The sequence below is a fragment of the Macrotis lagotis genome, chromosome 1 (genome assembly GCF_037893015.1).
Source record: "Macrotis lagotis isolate mMagLag1 chromosome 1, bilby.v1.9.chrom.fasta, whole genome shotgun sequence".
NCBI classification, from domain to species: Eukaryota; Metazoa; Chordata; class Mammalia; order Peramelemorphia; family Peramelidae; genus Macrotis; species Macrotis lagotis.
This window is the reverse complement of record NC_133658.1, coordinates 430,257,027-430,280,061: the sequence shown is the minus strand read 5'-3', so window position 1 is coordinate 430,280,061 and position 23,035 is coordinate 430,257,027. Positions and strand designations below refer to the sequence as shown.

Sequence of the window (23,035 nt, the reverse complement as noted above, 5' to 3'; positions counted from 1 at the left end):
AAACATGACTGAATAATATTATACTTAACTAAATGGGGCTGATTATTAAACTGATGTCACCCTGGAAAGATGCTTCCATTTTTCCATTCCAATATTTCAGTCAGTACCTACTTAGGTGTCATGAAGTTCATAAGTAATGTGAGAGAGAATACTTCACATAATTTTTGGCCAACTATTACAAAAAGAATTAAGCAGCTTTGACAATATGGTCCAACTCTTTCAAGTTCTTACTTGTAAATTGTACTTTGATTAAAACCAAAAAAAGTTTTAAATGCACAAGATGCTTTCTAGCTATATAGCAGTCTATCTGAGAAAGACTTGGATATGTTTTAGTGGACTATAAACACAGTATGAGAAAACAGTAAGGATGCCAAAATATCTGATGCATTACTTGTCTGCAAGGAAAATGATAGCCCACGGTCCTCTGCCCTGATAAGACCACATCTGGCACTTTATGTTCATTTATGAGTATTTTATTTTGATATTGACATTGATAGTATGCTCAGGATATGACAAACTATGATGAGGATTACTGGAACATCTATCATGAGAAATGACTGTCCAAACTGGGGATACATAGACTGGAAAAGAAACATTTTGTAGAATGAAAATCAACTTTTTTGTTTTCAAGTATGTAGTGCTGTTATTTAAAGAGGCATTGGGTTCATAATTCTTGACTTCAGAGTAGAACTGGGAGGAATGGATGAAGGCTACCTGGAGGTAAATTGCAGCTCAGTATAACAAAAAATTTATGGAATATTCTCTAAACTGTCCCAAATATGAACCAGTTTAACTCATTACATAGTTGGTTTCTTGTTAATGGACTTGTTTAGTCAAACTCCAAATGATCATTGGTCATCATATATTAGGTGATTTATTTATTTAATTAAAAGATGTCTCAAATTATTAGTCCATAAGAATTTGACCATAGATATTGCTAGAATATATGACTTTTGTAATAAACTACAAGTATTAATTATTCTCTCATCCCTCTCCCCCTTCTTTTTTGTACAGATCGGGACAGGATAGCCATTGGTTTAGAAGAAGGACTGTATGTAATAGAGTTAACTCGTGATGGTAAGTTATTGTGATTTGGGTATGGGCACCATAGTAATGTATCTCCAGTGTAGCTACTTCAGTGTTAAATATACGATCATTCAGCTGATTACTTAAAAGTATATTACAAGTGAAATTAGAAAAGGAAAAAGGAGAAGTTTATCCCAATTCAACGTAAGTAGTCTAGTATTACATCAAGTATTCCTTATTATCCCATTAACCAAGGACTGAAATTCTTTTTAATTCTTTTAAACCTCACCTTGAAATATATGCCCTCAAAATATACTAACATGACAATCTACATATACACATATATACATACATACATATACATATGAGGTTTAGAAATGACCCCTGTAGATAGAAGAACATAAAGCACTTTTTTTGAGCCAAGCATGTGCTTCAGATATAAGCAATGTAGTATAAATATAAGCATACTAGATAGTTCCCTACCCTCAAAGACCTTACATTCTAATGGGGAGAGACAGCCCATAGAAAAGGTGCTGGAAAAGAATTAGAAGTAACATAGAGGCCTGGTTCTCAGCAAGCCAAGGCATAAACTTCACTTATCAGAATTATGCATTGTTTGTTCTAAGATACTGTCATATTCAACACCATAATCTCCTGGAGTCTTTCTACAAATAAATTTCCTTTTCTGTTGTGTACATTTGGGGGAGATGGGGAGAAACAAACTAAAAGATGTTATCTCCCCTTATTCATCTTAAGGATTATTAATGTGTAAATATTAAGAATGACAAGATTATCTATAGAAACCCCCAGAAAGATTATAGATTTTTTTTTCCCAGGGCTGATAATTAGAGTCTCTTTCCTTATATTGTATTGTTTCATACCACAGACTTCTATCTTTGATTCTCAACAAACTTGTCAATCAATTATTGACTTGCCCCAAATTATTTATCAGCTCAACCAATGGAGGGGATAGTCTCTTGTCTAGAGTGATCCTGGTTGGTGACCCAACAATAGAACTACCAGGGTGCTAAATTATTTCAGAGATTAAACTGTTATAATCTGTTTTACTGATAACATTAGTCACTATTTAAAACATACTCTAGTAATGAATTTTATAGAATAATTGGAAATGGGATTGTCAGGCTCACTCAATATTAGATTTATATCCTTTGGTTAAATGGTTAGAAACTGCATGAATTTTCCTTTTTATTTCCGGATCTACCCCCACTAGACTCATCTAATTCAAGTTCATCAATTCATTCTTTTTTGGGAGGTTTTTTTGCAAGTGACTTGCCCAAGGTCACATAGCTAGATAATTATTAAGTGTTTAAGTTCAGATTTGAACTCATGTCCTCCAGACTTTAGGACCAGTGTACCACCCAGCTGCCCCTTGTTAATTCATTTTTTTTCCAACTTAAACTCATTCTAAGCTAAGTAGAACACCTCAATAGCAATCTACCCTTTCATTCTAATAAGAGAAAACTAAGGAAATATAAAACAAAACAATTATTTTGTTCTTAGCATAGGGATTTTGGAAATTATCTTTGCTGAATTTTTTGAAGATTATGTTCTTAGGTGTTCCAAAAAAAAATGGGTAAATTTGGTTAAGCTCAGTTCTCCTTTACTATCTCACAACAAAGATAAAAATTCTAAAAAGAACCCAAAAATGGAGAGAAGGAAAAAAACTCTCACAAGAAAGACTTCACAGGAAACCAGGCCAAAGAAGCCTTAATAAAATGAATAAATAAAAAATAAAGAGACGAAATAAAAATAAAGAGACGAAAACCTTCTACAGAGAAGAATAAACTGTGTGTTTAGAATAGAGAATAGGCATAACTCCAAAAAATTTCAGAGTAGGTTAGCATCACAGTGAGATGATAGAGATTTGACATCTCTTTTATTATAAAGAAAATGGCTAATGCAAGAATTCAAGAAGACTGATATGAGAATTGAAAGATCAAGTTGTAGTGAGCACCTCAAACAAAAGGAAAAAATAAAGTAATGGAAGAGCAAACAATAGGACATAATTTTTTAAAATATTGGAACTGGAAGAAAACTTCAGATCCATGCAAGCCAAAACACCAGAACTAACCATGCTAATGTGAAAATTATTATTCTCCAATAAAGAAATTATATAAGCTCTTCTCCAAATTCACAAAATTATCAAAAACCAGGCCCCAGTACAAATAAATAGAATCCATGAGATGCCAACTAAGCATTAACTGACTCAGAAACAGTCATTAAATTCCCGAGCTTCAGTATCAGAATCTTAGAATTCTGCACTCTTAGTGGAGCTATGAATTGGTTCATCTCTTCCAGAAAACATGGGAGCTATTCCCCAAAAGTCACTGAACTGTATTTGCCCTTTGATCCGAGGCCTATTTCCTAAAGATAGCAGAGAAAAAGGAAAAGGTCTGATCTTGAGCAAAATCTGATTTCTTTCATATTTTCCAGTTTCTAATTTTGTCAAGTATCAAACCTTTATTCCAGTCTTTGGTGAATTTGAGTTTATTGAACACTATATTACTATGCTTCTTTGCTACAGTTTAAAAGTAAGCCTTGGGGCAGCTAGGTTGCGTAGTGCATAGAACACCAACCCTAGAGTCAGGAGTACCTGAGTTCAAATCTGGCCTCAGACAATTATCTAGCTTGTGGCCTTGGGCAAGCCACTTAACCCCATTGCCTTGCAAAAACCTTAAAAAGAAAAAGTGAGCCTGATCTATGTCAATTTTATATTTTTTTTAACCAGTTCCAAATAGTTGGAATGATTACTACCTTGTGGTATAATATAACTAAAGATCTGGTATAGCCAGGTCCCCTTCCTTCTCCAACTTTTTCATTGAGATTCTTAACTTTTTGTTCCTTCAGGTAAATTTTCTTACTATTTTTTCTCTAGCTCTCTGAAGTATTTTCCTGGTAATTTGGTATACAGCAAGTGAATTCTTAAGCAAAGGATTAGTTTTAAATTGATGAAATTTAAAAGCTTTTGCAACTGGGAAAATGCCTTTTATGTCAGTGTCTCTGATAAGGGTCTGCTATTGAAGATGATGATGTTTTGTCCTTCATCCTCGAAGAAGACCTTGACATCAGGGAGGTGATGCTACAGCAAACACATGAATTGGATTTGAGTGAGGGGAGTGCTCAGTGCTAAGTCACCAGTTTCATTTTCTCCTCCAGAGTCATCTGGGTCTAGTGGCCAGATATGAATCAGGATGACTGGAGATGGCCCTGGATGCGAGGCAGTCAGGGTTAAGTGACTTGCCCAAGGTCACACAGCTAGTAAGTGGCAAGTGTCTGAGGCCAGATTCAAATTCCTGTCCTCATGCCTCTAAGGCCAGTGCTCTAGCAATTATGCCATCTGGCTACTCCTGCTATTAAGATATACATAGATATACAGAGAAATATGTAAAATAAAGGCCATTCACCAGAATATCAAATGAACAATTCTTAAAAGAACTGTAAACTCTTTATCATATGGAAGAATACTTTTACATCACTAACAGGAAGAAAAATGCAGATCAAAACAACCCTGAGATTTCCCTTTATTCTCTGAAAATTGGAAAAGATCATAAAAGATGGAAAATCAGTAGTGTATAAAGATTAGAACTTTGAGGAATTATTAGAGGAGCAATAAGTTTGTCCAGCCATTCTAGAAGACATTTTGAAATTTCAGACCCCAAGACTCTGCTGGGGTGTGGTATTATATACCAAAATATTTATAGAAGCACTTTTTATAATTACAATGAATTGGAATTGGGGGATAATTGAACAAGTTTTGATTCATTAATGTAATGGAATATTGCTTTAAAAAATGATGAATATAAAGAATTTGGAAAAACATAGAATGAATTGAAGTATATAACAGAAAAACAAGAAATGCAATGTCTATAGTCATAGATGTAAGTAAAAACAATTGAAAATGAATATTTTGAAATTATGCTGAATAATCTTGGACTCACAGAAGAGATAAAAAATACCTACTTGGAAGGTGGGAAACCACAGATGTAGAAGGCTACAAATTAAATTTTTAAAATACTATTCAGGAGTGAAAAAGAATTGTTCCTTAATAATCTAAAGAATTTATCTAAAACCCAGAATTATTTTTTGCTAAGGGGGAATATGGAAGCTTTCCTGATAAGAACAGGAATGAAGCAATAATGACCACTGTTACTATTATTATTTAAATATAGTATTAGAGATGCTAGCTGTAGCAATGATGTCAAAAAAAATTTAAAGGAATAAACATTAAAAGGAGGCAATTCTTTATCTGTAACTAACCAATGACTTACGTAGCAATTGTAGAGAATCCATGAAAAAAAAGTGAAGATAATTATTTCTTCAAAGTGACAAAAAATGTTACACTAATTACTGGAGGATTAACCTACAGAACTGTAGAGAGCACTTATAGAAATCACAGGATTTCTATAAACACAATTGTAAATTAGTTTTTACAAAAATAAAGGAAGCTCTACATAAAGGAAGAGATAAAGCTTCAACCAGTAGAGTGAATATGACAATTCTACCCAAATAAAGTCAAGGATTCAGTGTTAATCAGATTACCAAAAGGATACTTAATAGACTTAGGTAAAGAAATATGGTGGCGTGGTGGATAAAGCACCGGCCTTGGAGTCAGGAGTATCTGGGTTCAAATCCAGTCTCAGACACTTAATAATTACCTAGCTGTGTGGCCTTGGGCAAGCCACTTAACCCCATTTGCCTTGCAAAAAACCTAAAAAAAAAAAAAAGAAAAGAAATATGGTAGGACAAAAGGTCAAGAATATTTAAGGAAATAAAAGGATGAGTTTGCTTTTAGCAGATCTCAGATTTGCTTGTCAAAACTATGTTTCTGAATAAAAAAGAAAAGTTAATTAGTGCAACAGATTTATACAAACACTTAGCAAGAAATCCATACAGCTATGTTAGTCTTCCTTAAACTCAGTAACTCCAGAGTATTGGGGAAGAATTCTCTGTTGATAGGAACTACTGGGCAAACTGAATAGCAGTTCAATAGAAAATAGCTTTGGATTAGCACCTTTCACTAAATACCACAACAAATTACATATCCATATGTGAGTTAGATACTTTTTAAAGTTACACCATCCAAAATTAGGAAAATGAAAGGTTATATTTCTCAAAACTGTAACCACAATATAGAGAATATCATCAAAGCCAAAGAAGATTGTTACTTTCCACAAATAATATAAAAGCCTCCTGAATGAGAGGAGAAAAGAATTCTGTACCAAACAGCTCTGATAAAATTCTGACATCCAAAGCCTATATAGAGAAAACTGACATAAATCCATTTATCTGACCAAAAGGATAAATGGCCAAAGTATATGAAAAATTGTTCTAAATAGAAATTATGAATAATGTTGCTTATGTATAATCAGAACTATGAATTAAAACAACTGAAGTATTACTTGATACTCACCAAAATTGTTCAAGATAGTAGAAAATGGAAAGGTTTTGTGTTGATGGGAAGTCAAGAAAATAGACATTAATTCACTGATGTTAGAGTTGTAATCCTTTTGAAAAACAATTTGGCAAAAACCAGTTCAACTAAAACTAGAAGAAATTCAGGTAATCTTTGCAGATAATTTCTTTTCTTAATACCTAAATAAATTGTGGTATATGAATGGGATACCCATTATTTAATGGCTGATTTAAGTTGAGGTATATAAATGTGATAAAATACTATTATTCCATAGGAAATTGTGAAGGAAGTGGTTTCAGATAAAGCCAAGGAAGACTTGATGAAAAGTGAAGGGGGCAGAATTGGGAGAAAAATTAGTAGAGAAAATAGGATAAAGACTAGCAACTGAAAAATTTAGGAACTGTGATCAAAACAATTAATTCCACTACAAATCCAGAGTACTCATGATGAGATATGCTACCTCCTGATGAAGAGGGGATTGACTCAGAGTGCTGAGACATATTTCCGGGGACCTAGGGAAATGACAGGGAGAAAGCATGACCAATGCAGGAATTTGTTTTGCTTGACTATTCATGTTTATAACAGTATTTTTTAGGCCAGCCTAAAGGATGTGTAGCCAACAGTTTATAATTGTATTTCTTGCTTTCTTAATGCAGGTAGGGAAGAGATGGGAGGGAGAAAATGTAAACCTGTTTTTTTTTAATTGGAGTTCAAAAAAGAATTATGCAAGAAAAGTTGCAAAATTCTTCATAGTCTTTGACCCTGTGATCCTATTATTAGTCCAGTAACCAAGGAGGTTATTACTACATTTGAATGTAGTTTAAAATAAGCACATATCAAATAAAAAATACTGAATAACTGATACTTAAAAAGGAAATTAAATTGTGAATTACTGAGGCTTATATAATGTTTTAAAGCTCAACAATGCATCCTCTACTCTACGCTTCATTTTATATTGAATAAAGAGGCCTAGAAACGAGTGATTTGCCCAAATTACAGAATAGCAAGTAGCAGAGTCAAGATTTGGACCCATGACCTTTGACTCAAAAAACCATTATTCTTTCCACTTCCTCAGTCTTTCTACTCAAAAAGGTTGAAATTTATCCCATTACATCACCTGCAAAGTTGTCAGAAAATAACCTTTTTTTTCCACAAAGGATTATTTAAATTTTCATGGTCCTTTTTTTCACTGAAATTTATCTCTTGTCTTCTTGCAGTGATAGTTCGAGCTGCTGATTGTAAAAAGGTATACCAGATTGAACTTGCTCCCAAAGAGAAAATTATCATCCTCATCTGTGGCAGAAACCATCATGTTCATCTGTATCCATGGTCCTGTCTTGATGGTTCAGAAGGCAATTTTGATATCAAACTTCCAGAAACTAAAGGCTGCCAGCTTATACTTGTTGCCACACTAAAGAAGAGCTCTTCAACTTATTTGTTTGTGGCTGTGAAACGACTGATTCTTTGTTATGAAATTCACAGAACTAAACCTTTCCACAAAAAATTCAATGAAATTGTGGCTCCAGGAAATGTACAATGGATGACAGTGTTCAAGGACAGGCTCTGTGTTGGCTACCCTTCTGGGTTCTCTCTGTTGAACATCCAGGGAGATGGACAGTCCCTAAACCTGGTAAATTCTAATGATCCCTCGCTTACATTCCTCTCACAGCAGTCTTTTGATGCCCTTTGTGCTGTGGAACTCAGTAATGAGGAATACCTGCTTTGCTTCAGCCATATGGGATTATACGTGGATTCACAAGGTCGGAGGTCACGCATGCAGGAGCTAATGTGGCCTGCAACTCCTGTTGCCTGTAGTATGTATATGTTTTTCTGTTGCCATATCCCTGTTGTTGCTTTTCTCATCAAAAATCAGCATGTGTTCTGTTTTGTTTCCATTTATCTTCCAATTTTCGCAATTGAGGTACCTAAAAACTTATGGTAGACCTAATCCCATTTTCCCACAAAAAAAGAATCAGGTGATAAAAGTGTGATACAGAAGCATTTTTCAAGCACTTAGAATATTATGGACACTGTTAAGCTTTACAAATATAAGTGAAAAGAAAGATAGACTATGCTCTCAAAGAACTTGCAGTCTAATATAGGAAAGCAACCCAAAAGCAAAAACAAATGAGGGGACTGGTTCATGGGAAGCTACCTGGTCCTGGGGTATGTTATTGAACTCCAGAAACTCAAAAGAAGAATGAAAACTTTGCCCCTCAACAAAATGGAAACTCTTTTTGTTTCTCTCTCCCCCCCCCCCCCACCCCCAAGTCACCAATGGGAGAAAAGCTGATAATGGAGGGGGCTATTTCAGGGTGAGAAGGCAGGAGTAGCTGAGAGATGTTCCAGAATAATTCTGTAGATGAGTGATGAAGTCTAGAGCTCCGAATACAGTAGCATGGTGATGTGAATGGAAAAAGCCAAACTTGGAATCTCATTTCAAGTCCTGCCTCCAATCTATGCTGTTTTGAGGACCATAAGTCATTTAACTTCTCAGTGTTGTAGAAGTTTCTGAGATAGTAAATAGTACAGGAGATCCTAATCTGACCTGCTATTTATTGCTTAGAATAAACTACTGTAAATTGGTCCTGGATTTTCTGCCCAACCTAGAATATTCTATCTGCTCTGCCTTTTTGTGTGTAAGAATAACTTTTTCAGAAAGACATTTAGAGAATCATTTAACATTAACATTCATATTAGTAGCTCATATTTGTTATTTACAAAGTTATCGCATACATTCTACTATGCTTGATGACTCCCATCAGTACAGCTCTTCTGCTAGATCAGTCAGTTAATGAATAAATATTAATTAAGCATAACAAATAAATATTAATTACTCTGTGCCAGGCACTGTGCTAAAAAAATAGGGATGTGAAAAAAGAACATAATTCCTATTCTGTTGGCTAGAAAAACATAAATAGGTGTATATGAGACAACATAAGATTAACTGAAAGTGACCAGGAATGCATCCTGGCTTAAAGTACCATTTATACCATTAGAAAAAAGAAGTGACTTAAAAGACTCATGGGATTTACAGTTGGAAGGAGCCATTAGAAATCATCTAGACTAGTCACCTGGTGTTATAGATAGGAAAATGAGCTCAAATCAGAGAGACACTTTTGTTTAAGATCATGTAGTAGGATCTCGAGATTCAAACCCAGACCTTTTGCCTTTAAGTACCATGTTCTTATTGCATCATGCCACAGGAAATACCTGGTGTTTTATATCTGAAAGGAATTACTGGTGACTGAGATGAGTGTTTTGGAGTCTTGTGTTCAGTTTGTGAAAGACTTGTTTAGCCAGAGATTGTTCAGATGAAGGCAACCAGAATGGAAGCCTTGAATCCATGTTCTAGGTAAAGAAAGGAAGAATATAAAAGCTGTCTTCAGGTGTTTGAAGGAATGCACTGGAGGGAGAAGACTGTCTTCTGTTTGGCCCCAGAGCCCAGGAACTAGGAACAATTGGCAGACAAAACAAACTGGCTAGTTTAAGCTGATGGTCAAACTGAGACTGCAGACCCATTTGTCAGATAGGGTGGAGGAGGATTTCCTTCCAGCTGAAGATTGAACCAGACAGCCACTGACACCCCTGCAGTCCCCAAAAGTATCCAGACTACTTTTGATGGTCAAAGAAAAGCTCTTTGAACCTTTAGAAAAGTCATAGTTTTCTACTATTTTGAAGGGCAAAATCCTACTTTAAGGCTATGCTTTGATATTTGTATTCAAAAAAATTGGATTTCAGATTAGGAAAATTTATTTAGAAAATCAGCCATTTCAAATGGCTAAATATACAGAAATAAGAGGCTTGATGTTAGAGGGACAGGTAGGTCCTGAGAACTAATGTTAGAGGGATAGGTATGTGGCACTGTGGGATTGAGCACCAGCCCTGGAGACAAGAAGACCTACATTCAAATATTTTCTCAGACACTTATTAGCTGTGTGACTGCAAGTCACTTAACCCCATTGCCTCCAAAAAAAAGAAAAACTAATGGTAGAATTTTTAATGGGCAAATTACTTTGGGGAAGCTCCCTTTTTCACCCTTCTCTTTTTATTATAAACCTCATCAAGTTTAATAATTAGATAGATACCCCTGCTAAGTACTTGGAAGACAGAGAAAAAACAAAATAATCCCTCCCCAAAGATGACAAAGTGGAGAATTCCAGAGTGTGAATTCAAGCCAGAAGCAAGGTAGATAATTATTTACTTTAATTTGAATTTAAAATTGGAACATCCAAATAAATAGAAAATAGAAGTTCTACCCATAGACAGTCAATCAGATTAGCTACCTTAAAATTGCTTTGGTGATTTAATTGCTATTAGTATAGATTGTGTTGTTTGTTCTTCATTCTTGAAGATTATAACATCACAGGGAGGTGATGCCATGAAATGCAAGTGAGTTGAATTTAAGTGAGGGAGTGCTGTGCAAAGTTTCACCTTCTCTTTTGGAGCCATCTGGGTTTAGTGGCCAGATATGGATCAGGAAGAGGAGAAGGCTCTGGATGCAGTGAGAGGCCTTGGTTTTTTAAAGCTAGGTCTTTCCCAGGTCTTACCCATTCAGTATTTAAGATAAGATAAGAGGCATGGAGAATGACCACTTCTAGAGGATTCCACAGTGGCCTTTGCAACACAGTAAATGCTATTAAAGATCTCATTGGGTGTGTCTTATAGTCCATGAATAAGTATACAATTTGCCTTATTTGTAAAGGACATAGGAACTTGACCTTTCATAGGGAAAAGAAAAATTACCTCTACTGTCTCAATAATTCTCTTTATATATTCTCTTTTCACTGTCCTTTCCTATTGACTATGGATTTCAATTTTCATTTCATTCATTTCAATTCAGCACGCATTTATTAAACACATACGTTGTAGAAGACACTGTGCTAGAATATACAGTAATCCCTCTCTCCTCAATTCTGTCCCTACAAATGCTTAGCTTTCTTCTAGGCTAAACTCAGATATTATTTCCTATATGAAGACTTTCCTGATCCCTTCATTTTGGTGCCATCTTTTTCTTATAGTTATTTTGTAATTACTTACCTATATCGCATGATGATAATGATGATGATGTTTGTCCTTCATTGTCAAAGAAAACCATGACATCAGGGAGCTGATGCCAAGATAAACAAGTGATTTGGATTTGAGTGAGGGAGGTCTCACTTTCTCCTCCAGAGTCAATCCTAATCCAGCAGGGACCAGATAGGAATCAGGATGACTGGAGATGGCCTTGAATGTGTGACAATCAGGATTAAATGATTTGCCCAAGGTCACTCAGTAAGTGTCAAGTGTCTGAGGCCAGATTAGAACTCCCATCCTTCTGACTCCAAGATCAGTACTCTGTCTACTGAGCCACCTAGTCTGCCTTTATCTGTACATGTCTTTATGAAAAGCAGTATGGCACAACAGATAGAAAGTCAGTCTCAGAGTTAGGAAGACCTAGGTTTATACTAAGGGTTGGAGCTACAAAGACAAAAAACAAAACAGTCCTTACCCAAATAGTACAGTGTACTTAGGGTTTGCAGCATGTATATTTTTTCTTTGATGAGATTTTTTATCTGATCCCTGTGGAGCTATTCTAGTGGTTAAGTGACTTGCCCAGAGTTACACAGCTAGTATATGTCAGAAATAAGGTTTGAACCTAGGTCTTCTTAGCTCAGCTTTCTAGCTAAGGTCAGCTTTCTAGCAGCCATTCTATATTTCTTTTATCATTGATCTAAATAAGCATATGTGAAATAGAAAAAAGAAGAAACAAAAAGATTCAGGAAGGCCCCATTTGATACTTAAATTTAGCTTTGAAGGAGACTGAGCATTTCTTAGAGGCTGAAGTAAGGGGGTGGAGCAAATATATCCCAGGCTTACAAGGTATAGCAGACCTGGGAAATCATATATAAGGATGAGGAAATAACTATGCTGCCAATTTGATTAGAGTATAATATGTGTGAGAGGGAAGGCTACAAAAGGAACAATTCATTGGTTTGTTGCAGAGCTTTAAATGACATATCTAGCAAGCAAAGTTCAGTATTTGAAAAGTGATCCATTAGTTTAATACTGTATTTTCTAGGGCAGCTTGGTGGTAAAGTGGATAGAGCTCTGGTCTTGGAGTCAGAAAGATGGGAAATCAAATTTGACCTCAGACACATGATATTTAACTGTGTGACCTTGGGCAAGTCACATAACCCTGATTCTCTCACATCCAGGGCCATCTCTAGTTTTCCTTACCTGGCCACTGAACCCAGATAACACTGAAGGAGAAAGTGAGGCTGGTGACTTAACACTCCCTCACTCAAATCCAATGCATGTAATTGTCATAGTATTACCACCCTGATATCATGTTCTTCTTCTAAAAAGGAAGGACAAACATCATCATCATTATTATTATTAGTTACTATTATTACTGTGTTTTCTAAATATCAGTGGTATACAAATGGGTCTAATGACCCAGATGTTATACCTCCACCAGTCTTTTTTCTAGCTTTTTGTGAATCTTTTAAATTTTCCCTATTTGTCTCTTTACCTTTCTACTTCCCTGTCAGGTAAGGATAAATTTCTGTACTCAGGGTGTGTGTGTGTGTGTGTGTGTGTGTGTGTGTTCATTTGCATACACATACATACATATACATATATATTTTTTTTCTTCCTTTTTTTAAACCAATTCAGAGGAAGTGAGGTTCATATATTCCCTACCAGGGTAGCTAGGTGGCACAGTAGATAGAGCACTGGCCCTTGAGTCAGGAGGACTCAAGTTCAAATGTGACCTTAGACACTTAATAATTACCTAGCTGATTTGACCTTGGGCAAGTCACTTAACCTCATTGTCTTGCCAAAAGAATCCAAACAAAACAAAGTATTGCCTACCTCCCCACTATTTTTCCCTCTTTTATAAAAGCTCTTCCTCAAGTATCTCTTTTATGTGAGATAATTTTCTCCATTCTTTTCCTTCCTTTTCGCTTTTCCTAGCACATTTCTTTTTTATATTATCCCAACATAATCAATTCATTCACTTGTCCTCTCACTATATAGTCTTTCTAACTGTCCTAAATGATAAAGTTCTTAGGAGTTATTTTTAATATAGGAATATAAAGAGTTTAAACTGACTGAGTCCCTTGCAATTTCTCTTTCATGTTTACCTTTTTATGCTTCTCTTGAGTCTTGTATTTGGATGTCAGATTTTTCTCTTCATCTCAGATCTTCAGGAATGCTTAAAAGTCCTCTCTATTTCATTAAATTTCCATTTTTTTTCTCCCTGAAAGATTATTCAGTTTTGCTGCATAAGTTATTCTTGGTTGTAATCCTAGCTTATTTACCTTCCAAAATGTCATATTACAAGCCCTCTGCTCCTTTAACCTGGAAGCTGTTAAATCTTTTGTGATCCAGACTACAGCTCCATGTTATTTGATGGTTTCTTTCTGATTATTTGAGGCATTTTCTCTCTGAGGCTAGAGATAAAGCAGCTTCCCCAATTTCAGCTAGTTCATGGTAGAGGCAGAACTCTCATTTCTGACCCCTTTGTGTGATATCTTTTTTACTTTTTCAGATACGCACTAGGTCTAGGTTTAATACTTTGAAATAGTAAGCATTTAGTGTCTTATAATCATAGGATTTCTGTCAGAAACTGTATGAGATCTTAAAGAGCTAGTCCATCAACCTCCCCTTAATTTTATAGAAAGGGAAACAGACTCAGGAAAGCGGAAAGGAGTTGTCCAAGGTCACAGAGCTATTTAGTGGCAGAACCAGCACTAGAGTCCTGGACTTTTGATTCCTAAGCTAATGCTTTTCCACTATACTTTTTGAATTAGAGGAAAGGTCTATTTAAGTAAAAGAAACTGTTTAATGAAAATCACCTTTGTTCCTTTCAAATATGTTCACATTAAGCCAGGAAGGTGTTGCTTTAGGAGGGAAAATGCCTTCAGAGAGTGTTTGTTTATTAAAGTACATGTCAACAAATAATTGCTTCTGAAGTGTTTGAGAATAGTTTATTTTCTTACATATTATATACTACTACCCCTCTCAAATGGTCTTACTTGTTAATATTCTAGATTGTTATATTATGCTTGTTAATATTCTATATTGTTAACAAAATTAGACTTTCAGAATTCATCCAAATTCCATATTGTGACTTTAAAATATTAAGGACCTTTTGTATTAATATTTCTTAAATATTTCTGAAAATATGATCATTTCCTTCAATGTGTTCAATTTTTCTTTAGTTACAAAAGTTACAAAAAGACTGTTTTTTTGAAATTGAAAGGAAAACCCTAGATTATTAGGAATCTGAAATATGTTTTTTAGCCTGTTACTTCACACGGATCCAGTTTTGAATTTTAGTCATATTAAAATTGAAAAAACATCAGTGATGCTTTTCATATTGGATATAAAGGTGCCATCCTTATAGTTTTTTAAAGTTTTACAATATTCACACATCTTTTGCCATTTATCTTGTCAGCTTTTAACAATATCTAAAATTTTCTCTTAATTATTTTGTTTTTGTTTTGCTTATGCTAGCTTGTAGCTCTTCTTATATCACAGTATACAGTGAATATGGAGTTGATGTTTTTGATGTTCATACTATGGAATGGGTTCAGACCATTGGCTTGAGGAAGGTAAGGGAATCCATTCCTTGTTATTTTATTGTAACTTATGAGCTCTACAAATGAGTTCTACATTTTTGTCAAAATTGCTTTTTTGTTCCAAACCAGATTAGACCACTTAACATGGAAGGAACGCTCAATTTCCTTAACTGGGAACCTCCACGGTTAATATACTTCAAGAACAAGTTTTCAGGTAGGTAGAAAAGAAACAAACTTAGAATAGTTTTCTGTTCAATAGATTTATATATTACTACATGTCATGAGCAAACAGTCTTAATTCACCTGGTTGAATGCTTGTCCTTCATTTTCAAAGAAGTCCATGACATCAGGAATGAGCATGACATGCTCATGAATTGGATTTGAGTGACGGGGTGCTGTGCTAAGTCACCAACTTTACTTTCTCCTTCAGAGCCATCTGACCCAGTAGCCAGATGCAAATCAGGATGACTGAACACATGTGCTTCAAATCCATATACTTCAAAATTGTGCTGTGTACAGTATCTGAGGATGAGGAGTTTTTCCCAAATACATAGGCTACAGCCAGTAATTTACTGTGCATTATTTATTACTCATGTAGGAGCTGTACTCAGTGTGCCAGAAACTTCTGATAACAGCAAAAAGCAAATGCTTCGTACCAGAAGTAAAAAACGATTTGTCTTTAAGGTTCCTGAGGAAGAAAGATTACAGCAGAGGCGGTAAGCATTTAATCACTTAGAGTTTAGTTAGGTTAATGGTGATAGCCAAGAATATTTTTGCATATGAATGAATTTCCAAATGTTTTCTTTTCTCCAGAGAAATGCTTAGAGACCCAGAACTGAGATCAAAGATGATATCAAACCCAACCAATTTCAACCATGTTGCTCATATGGGGCCAGGAGATGGAATGCAAGTGCTCATGGATCTCCCTCTGGTAAATTAAATAAATTTACCTAATAAACAGGGATGAGGCATGGGAATGGAACTTAGATCCACAAACTACAGTCTCTGCACTTCCAGTGTCTCCTTTCCTGACCACATTTGTCAGAAGAAGCTATGCATAAGGCTTCTAAATCCTCTTCAAGAACAAAGGGCACTTAGCTGAAAAATGAAAAGCTACATCTGCAAAAACAATCCAGTCCACATTGATAGCCACCTAAAAAGCATTTTATAAATGCTTGCTTTTCTCTATTCTTTTCTCATTTGATGAAAATAACACAATGAATTTCTTTCTGCCTCCTCTTTGCCACAGTCTGTTCCAATAATCATCTCCAACAAAATCACCTATTACATAAACTCTCTGAAAATCTTTATCCAGAATGTCATTGTTTTTCAGCTTTCTATTCCCTTCACCAGAGTAGAAACAATTACTAACACATTAGTACTGAAGAGTGGTGGAGCTAATATACTCTAGGCTCTTTTTCAGGCTTGGAGCTGTGTGAAGGGGGACAGAAACCTGCCTGCAAAGTTCTAGTTCTCCCTCAATAGCCATGTGGCCCTGATAAGGCCTGTTGCCTCCCTAACCCAACCCCTCTTGGCTTTAGTGCTGAGAGAATAATACACAAACTACCCACTTCCAGCATTGTTCTGAGGAATACATTGTGAAAAATGGAAGCCTTAGAAATGTACACATTTGTTTCTCAGTAATAATGAGGAAGAAACCCTTTCAACCCATCACAAGTATTCACTAAATACTTTCTATGTGTATGATCTCAGTCAGGCCCCAGTTTGGGGGGTTTGAAGGGTGAAGGATGGTGGAATTATCCAAACCTGTGATTTCTTTGGTATAAGAATTCCTGGTGAGGAAATCCCTTCCATCAGAGGAAGAGCTGCTCTACATCTTCAGTTCTTAAGAGAATTGTTTGGGGATTGAAAGGCTAAATGACTCACCCAGGTCCTAAAGACAGATTGGGTCAGAGGCCACACTTGACCCTTGACCTTCTGACTCTGAGACTGGCTTTGCCAGCATGCCACTCTGTTCTGTAGATACTAGAGAGATCTCAAACTAGAGCATCCTGGACTTCAGAGCTTACTGTCCTACTGTATACAATATATAGATATTAAGTAATTTAAGGATAATTTAACATAGTGATCCAGAAAAAGAAGCTAGGAAATGGTTATAATGTTAGAAAACAAGAAGACAGTATCACAAAACCTAAAGGGAAAGAGAGAATCTTGGTGGGGGGGTGTTAACCCAGTAAAGTGAAAAATTATAAGTTAGGACCAGGAATGAAAAAATGAAATCATTTGCCCTCATGGAATTTACATTCTACAGAGAAGAAATAACCAAAACCTATAAGGGAGATCAAGAAAAATGAGAACTAAGAAAGATGTATCAAAATTAGCAATTAAAGAGAGTAACCTCTGTCAAGTGATAGATTTAGAAGCCAGAGTGAAAGTGATTGAGACCTGATTTGTAGATGAGGAAGTTGAAGCTCATATGAACAGTCTTGTGCTGTTGTTATTAATCAATTCATTCATCTATAATCTTAGATTTTCATCTTGACTTATACTAAATGTATGTATATATACTAAATGTATAATAAAATGTATGCCAAGAATTGAGTCCTAAATACCATGAGAGGAGAGTGCTTCCTTTTACTACCCACTTTCAATAAAAGCTTGCATTTTTCTGTAATTAAAATACAGCATATGTTGTGACCATCAATTTAGCAACCTTAGTCAAGAGCTAAACAGTGTGTTCCACTGCTATCCATGTACTATCAGGAGCTTTAGGAGAGCCTCCAGCCTCCCCATTGAAGCTCTGGTGTAGGATTGATAGAAGGAGGAACTAAAGATGCTGGGTGTCCTACATAATGGGTATGATTGTCTAGCTTCCATGAGTTTTACAAAGTTTTACAAAGTCTGAGGATTTAGATAGTATCAAGATGTGATACCACTGGTGGTGGTATTTACATAGTATTTTGAAATTTATTTTGACTTCTGCTGCAAAAAGCATCTTCCATTTTTTGTGGAGCTTAGAAATTATTTGTGTGCCTAGCAAAAATGATCTTAAACATTTAACCAGATTGATCTTTGTGTCATTTATTATCCCTGACCCACAATACTTACCTCATTAAAACAGGCCATAATGACTATGTATGGGCATCTAGTTGAACATATGTTTTAATGTTGCATTTTCAAATATAGAGTGTATTGCCTTCATCACAAGAAGAAAAGGCTGGCCCTTCCCCAGCCAACCTCTCCCGGCAACCACTGCAATCAAGAAGTAAGACCTACGTTTCTTGGCCCTCTTCAGGTACTAATTGCTTTCCTGATAATCTTAGGAGTTATCTATTAGACTTAATTCCTTGAGGGCAGAAACTTATTTCCTTTATATCTTGAACTGTGCATTGCACTGTAGTCAATCAGTATGCACTGGGAATACAGAGAGGCAAAAGACAGTTCCTACCCTCAGGGAGCTTACTATCTAATGGGGAAAACAACAAGCAAATATATACTATAAACTGGATAAATATTAAATATTGACTGAGAAGGCATTAGAATAAAGAGGAGCCTGGGAAAAAGGCTTTCTGTAGGAGGTGGAATTTTTAGTGTGGATTTGAAGGAAGGCAGACCCAGATGATTCCAGGCATGAACCAACAGCCAAAGAAAATGCTCAGAGCTGACAGATGGGGTATCATGTTTATGGACTTAATAAGGCACTTAATAATTGGATTGAAATGAATAAACATTAATTGTGCCCCTACTTGTTATGTCCATGAGTACTGTTGGGGAAAGGAAACAAGAGGATTTAATGAAATGTTTCCATTTTTACTCGTTATAAATTTTTCCTTTTCTTATAGGTGGAGGTGAACTAGGAGTAACTATACCTCTAAGAAGTATGTCTGATCCTGACCAGGATTTTGACAAAGAGGTAAAATTTGTCTTGACCACCGAAGTTTTGTACTTTATAAATACTCAGATATGCCTTAAGAAGAAAGACCACTTGAGTCATAAGCAGAAAGATCACCCTCCCCCACCTCCCACATACACACCCTTTCCAAAGTAGTAACAAAGATCTTGGAAAGGAGGTTAATATTTTATCAGTTAGGTTTTAATTTTGAGCTATGCCCATTCAGGATATTAACATTATCAAATAAGCAGAAGAAGAAAAGTGAGACAAAAGGAAACAATTCCACAAAACATTACAAAAAGTGATTGTAAATTTTTGTATGTATAACCATATTGTTTACTGATTAAAGGAAATTATGTTTTTATTAATTTTATTAATTTTTAACAAGATAGAAACCAAGTTCTAAAACGTGTTTTAATACAGATTGTGTTCCTCTTTAACTTTTGTCTTTATTTACATGGGTATAGTAAATATGTATTCTTTTGTTTCTACTTTCTTTCTCACGTCACATAAATCTTTCCACTTTTTACAAGCCATTAATACTCTTAAGACATTCTAGAGCTGTGATTTCATTTTGTATAGGTAATATCCAGGGAAGAAATCCCTTCTACCAGTGTAGACTAGCAACCTTCCTATAACTTTTAGTCTTAGAGATTTGCTTAGTGCACTGGGAGATTAAATTAAATCTTCAAGCAAGAGGCTGATGTTAATAGAAGACTCTTGTTTTCAGATTAGTTGAATTGCATTGCTTCTCAGATTCTGTGTCTCTTTTGAAGAGAAGTAGATATGAGCCTTAAAGCACTGAATTTATTAAACTTATGGGGAATAGTAGTCGTATCATTCATTCTGCTTGAGTTGGTCATTACAAGAACTTGTGGAGTAAATTTCCCAGTATTTTCCAGGTTTCTGATTATTGAGGAAGGGAATCTCTGGCCATGAATCCTGCCTGCCTTTACAGTGGGAAAATTTGATACAAAATAGTGGGTTCCCCCCCTCCCTTAGGTACCTATAAGCAGACTCCCCCTCTTCCACCCTCTGTTGATCATTGAATTGCCATGGCTAGCATAGTGTGAACTCAGCTTTTTTTCAGTCACTGATTGTGATGAGGTCTTAGGACTGGTCAAAGATCATAAAATCATGAATTTTGAGCTGGCTGGATCTTAAGTTCCATCTAGTTTAATACTTCATTTTTACTATGGAAGGAGGAAAAAACTGAGATCCAGAAAGATTTAAGTCAGCCCTAGGTCACACAGGGATCTAGAGCCAACTCCTTATCCAGCAGGCTCCACTTTACTGCATAGGTTGCCCTAAGGAATCTTGTTCACCTGTAATTTATTCCTCTACTTCTCAATAATTCTAAACATGTCTCTAACTTGGTATGAGCTCCCTATAGCTAAGTAAGCTCAAGAAAAAGCATTGGTTTTGAAAGAATAAAACTAGACTTAATCCCAGCTCCCCAGAGTAGTTTCCACATCTATTACAATAAAGGGTTTGGATTGGTTGATCTCCAGGATTTTTTTCCCAATTCATAATCCTATGAATGATGTGAAAAGTCACATAGTTTAAGCTCCGACCCTGCTACACAGACAATGTGATTTTACATTTCCCATTGATTACCTAATGTGACAACTTTGAGCTCTTGGGCCCATTTTCTAGATAAGTAAATTAAAGAGGCATTGTATATATAAAAACATGGAAGATTGTCTTTGAGATTATATATTAACATTTCTTCTTTTTTTAACAGCCGGATTCCGATTCCACAAAACACTCTACTCCATCAAACAGCTCCAATCCGAGTGGTCCCCCCAGCCCCAATTCTCCACACAGAAATCAGCTCACATTAGATGGACTAGATCAATCAACTTGTGATGCCTAACACTCCAGCCCCCAGTGCTTCAGCTTCACATCCCCAGCACAGCACCGAGTATTCAGAAATAAATGGAGCAAGTGTGTCACATGAGTGCCAAGATTGTTGCACAAGAAAATAAATATCCAGATTGTAGATAAGAAAATGGAAATGAAAACAAATTATTATTACAGTAATAATCACCTTTTTTGGGCAACGTTGGATAGTTGCGATAGTTAAGATGTATTCATTTCTGCACAGCTGTGATATAAATCTGTTACATATAAAAATTAAAGAAAACCAATAAATAATCTCTTCTGCCAAGAAAGAAATAGAGGGGAAAATACTGTGTGGATTCTAAACAGTATTGACAATATTATTTTTCTATAGAATGATGTAATGTCTCATTAGCTGGAAATCCTTTTAGACAAAATATGGACCTTTGCATAGGAAATACACACAAAGGACCTGTTACATCCCCGATTATTATACTTTTCCCTTTTTCCTGTAACTCTTTCCTAAAACTTTAGGAAAATAATAGGAAACTATATTGTTCCCAATATCACTAGAATCATGAAGTCAAAAGAAAGCTGAGGTTAATTTGTGGCCTTTCAACTCATTTAGCCATTATATATTCAGCTGCAGAAACATCTTTCTACCAACTTTTTAGTCATGTATATAGGACTGTTAACAGTAACATCTCCCCCTTCCCCTTTTTACCCTGCTAACTGCTTTTTATTCCATCCTCACTTACGGCACTGATCAGGACTTTTAAGACATCAGAAATACTGTTGTGAAAAATTTTATCCTTTATTTCTTGTTTCCTTTTTTGGAGGAGTACACTCACACATACATACATACATGCATTATATGTGTGTGTGTTTGTGTTATGTATTTGTGTATGTATGAACACCCAATGGGATGAAACACCTGTGTTCTTCATTCCTTACAAAGATCAAATGAGAGAAGCAGCTCCTCTCATCTTTTCACCTGCATGGAGACCCCATGATTACTAAATAAGTATGGATCATGTAGAAAAATGCAGAGCACATTCCTGAAGACTTGCTATGGCCCATTTGCATTGATGGTGTTTTGTGTGGCTATTTAATCTCACACTTCCTTATATTCTCCATTTTGTGATCACATCTCATTAAAAACTTGTAATTAATCCCATGGCTGGCATGTCCAGTTTTTCATTGACCCATTAGTGTGCCTTCTGCCCCAATATGACATTCATTTACTGAGGGTTTGGTTTTAATGGGCTAATAATGCAACACCAATGGTTTTTTCCTCCAAAACTGTTTATGACGTGCACTTGTTTTAATTGAAACTGAGTGTTCTAGTCCACATTTAGTCCTGTAACATTAAGTGTCTGACAGACAGTACTGGTTCTTTCCTCACAATCTCCATAAAGGGGCTCCTTTGGAGCCGGACACTACTGCTTTGGGGGGGGGGGGGGAGGGAAATCTGGTTTTTACTTTTTCAATGTAAGTCTGAGTCTTTGTAATTATTGAACTGTGAGAACATTTTTGAACAATTGTCAATAAAGCAGAAGAGGAGGTTTTAAAGTTTTTTAGTGGTCTGTCTTCACACAAAAATGTACTCTACATGAACTCAATAGACATTTAACAAGCCCCTATTATTTGCAAGGCATATCATATCCAAGTTACCTCATAAATTCATCTTGCAGGAAATTCTGATCTGCAACTTATGTTTCTATAAAAGTCTAAGATTTTAGAAGCATTTTCCTTAGAAGAACAATGAGGTAAGTAGTGTAAATTCTAATATCCTAATTTTGATGATAAACTTGACATTTAGAAATTGTTCTTTTTCCAGGCAAAATCAGGAACCAAACTTTAGGTACTATTACTTCAAGATTCATATTGAAGATAGTCAAAAATTCCATCTTGGAGAACTGGAAAGATTTATTCATTATTTACCTTGTAAAGAATCACACTTTATTGTAAAAGAAAATTTATGGTAAAAGATGGACCCTGGTTCCATTCCCTTCTAGAATTGAGAGAGATCTAGTTGTGGTGGAAAGTTAAACAGATTTAGAATCCTAGGTAGTGGCTTTTTGTTTTTGAGAATAATAGGAAACCCACCTTCTTATAAAAGCCTCCTAAAAAAGAAAAATTCTACCTTTGATTCCTATTACACTTTAAAGTTATAACATTTAACATTTATTATGAGGATCCATAATTTTGTTACTTTGAATAATTACCAACAAAGATATCCACTTCAAGATGACTAGCAAACATTTTTTTTTTATTATTATTATTTAAGGCAATAGGGTTAAGTGGCTTGCC

At 35.5% G+C, this 23,035-nt stretch overlaps 1 protein-coding gene across 1 annotated transcript in view; it reads left to right on the top strand.

Moving 5' to 3' along the window:
* CDC42BPB (CDC42 binding protein kinase beta) overlaps positions 1 to 22,197 on the top strand; it is a 172,663-nt gene extending 150,466 nt beyond the window's left edge. Inside the window, exons 29-37 of the mRNA XM_074213159.1 lie at positions 1,015 to 1,077; positions 7,678 to 8,274; positions 14,963 to 15,060; positions 15,157 to 15,241; positions 15,626 to 15,743; positions 15,841 to 15,958; positions 18,175 to 18,283; positions 18,831 to 18,901; positions 20,625 to 22,197. Coding sequence (XP_074069260.1) covers positions 1,015 to 1,077; positions 7,678 to 8,274; positions 14,963 to 15,060; positions 15,157 to 15,241; positions 15,626 to 15,743; positions 15,841 to 15,958; positions 18,175 to 18,283; positions 18,831 to 18,901; positions 20,625 to 20,756 — 1,391 coding nt within the window. The 3' untranslated portion in view covers positions 20,757 to 22,197. The remainder of the gene's footprint in view (positions 1 to 1,014; positions 1,078 to 7,677; positions 8,275 to 14,962; positions 15,061 to 15,156; positions 15,242 to 15,625; positions 15,744 to 15,840; positions 15,959 to 18,174; positions 18,284 to 18,830; positions 18,902 to 20,624) is intronic.
* Positions 22,198 to 23,035: the final 838 nt, after the last annotated feature.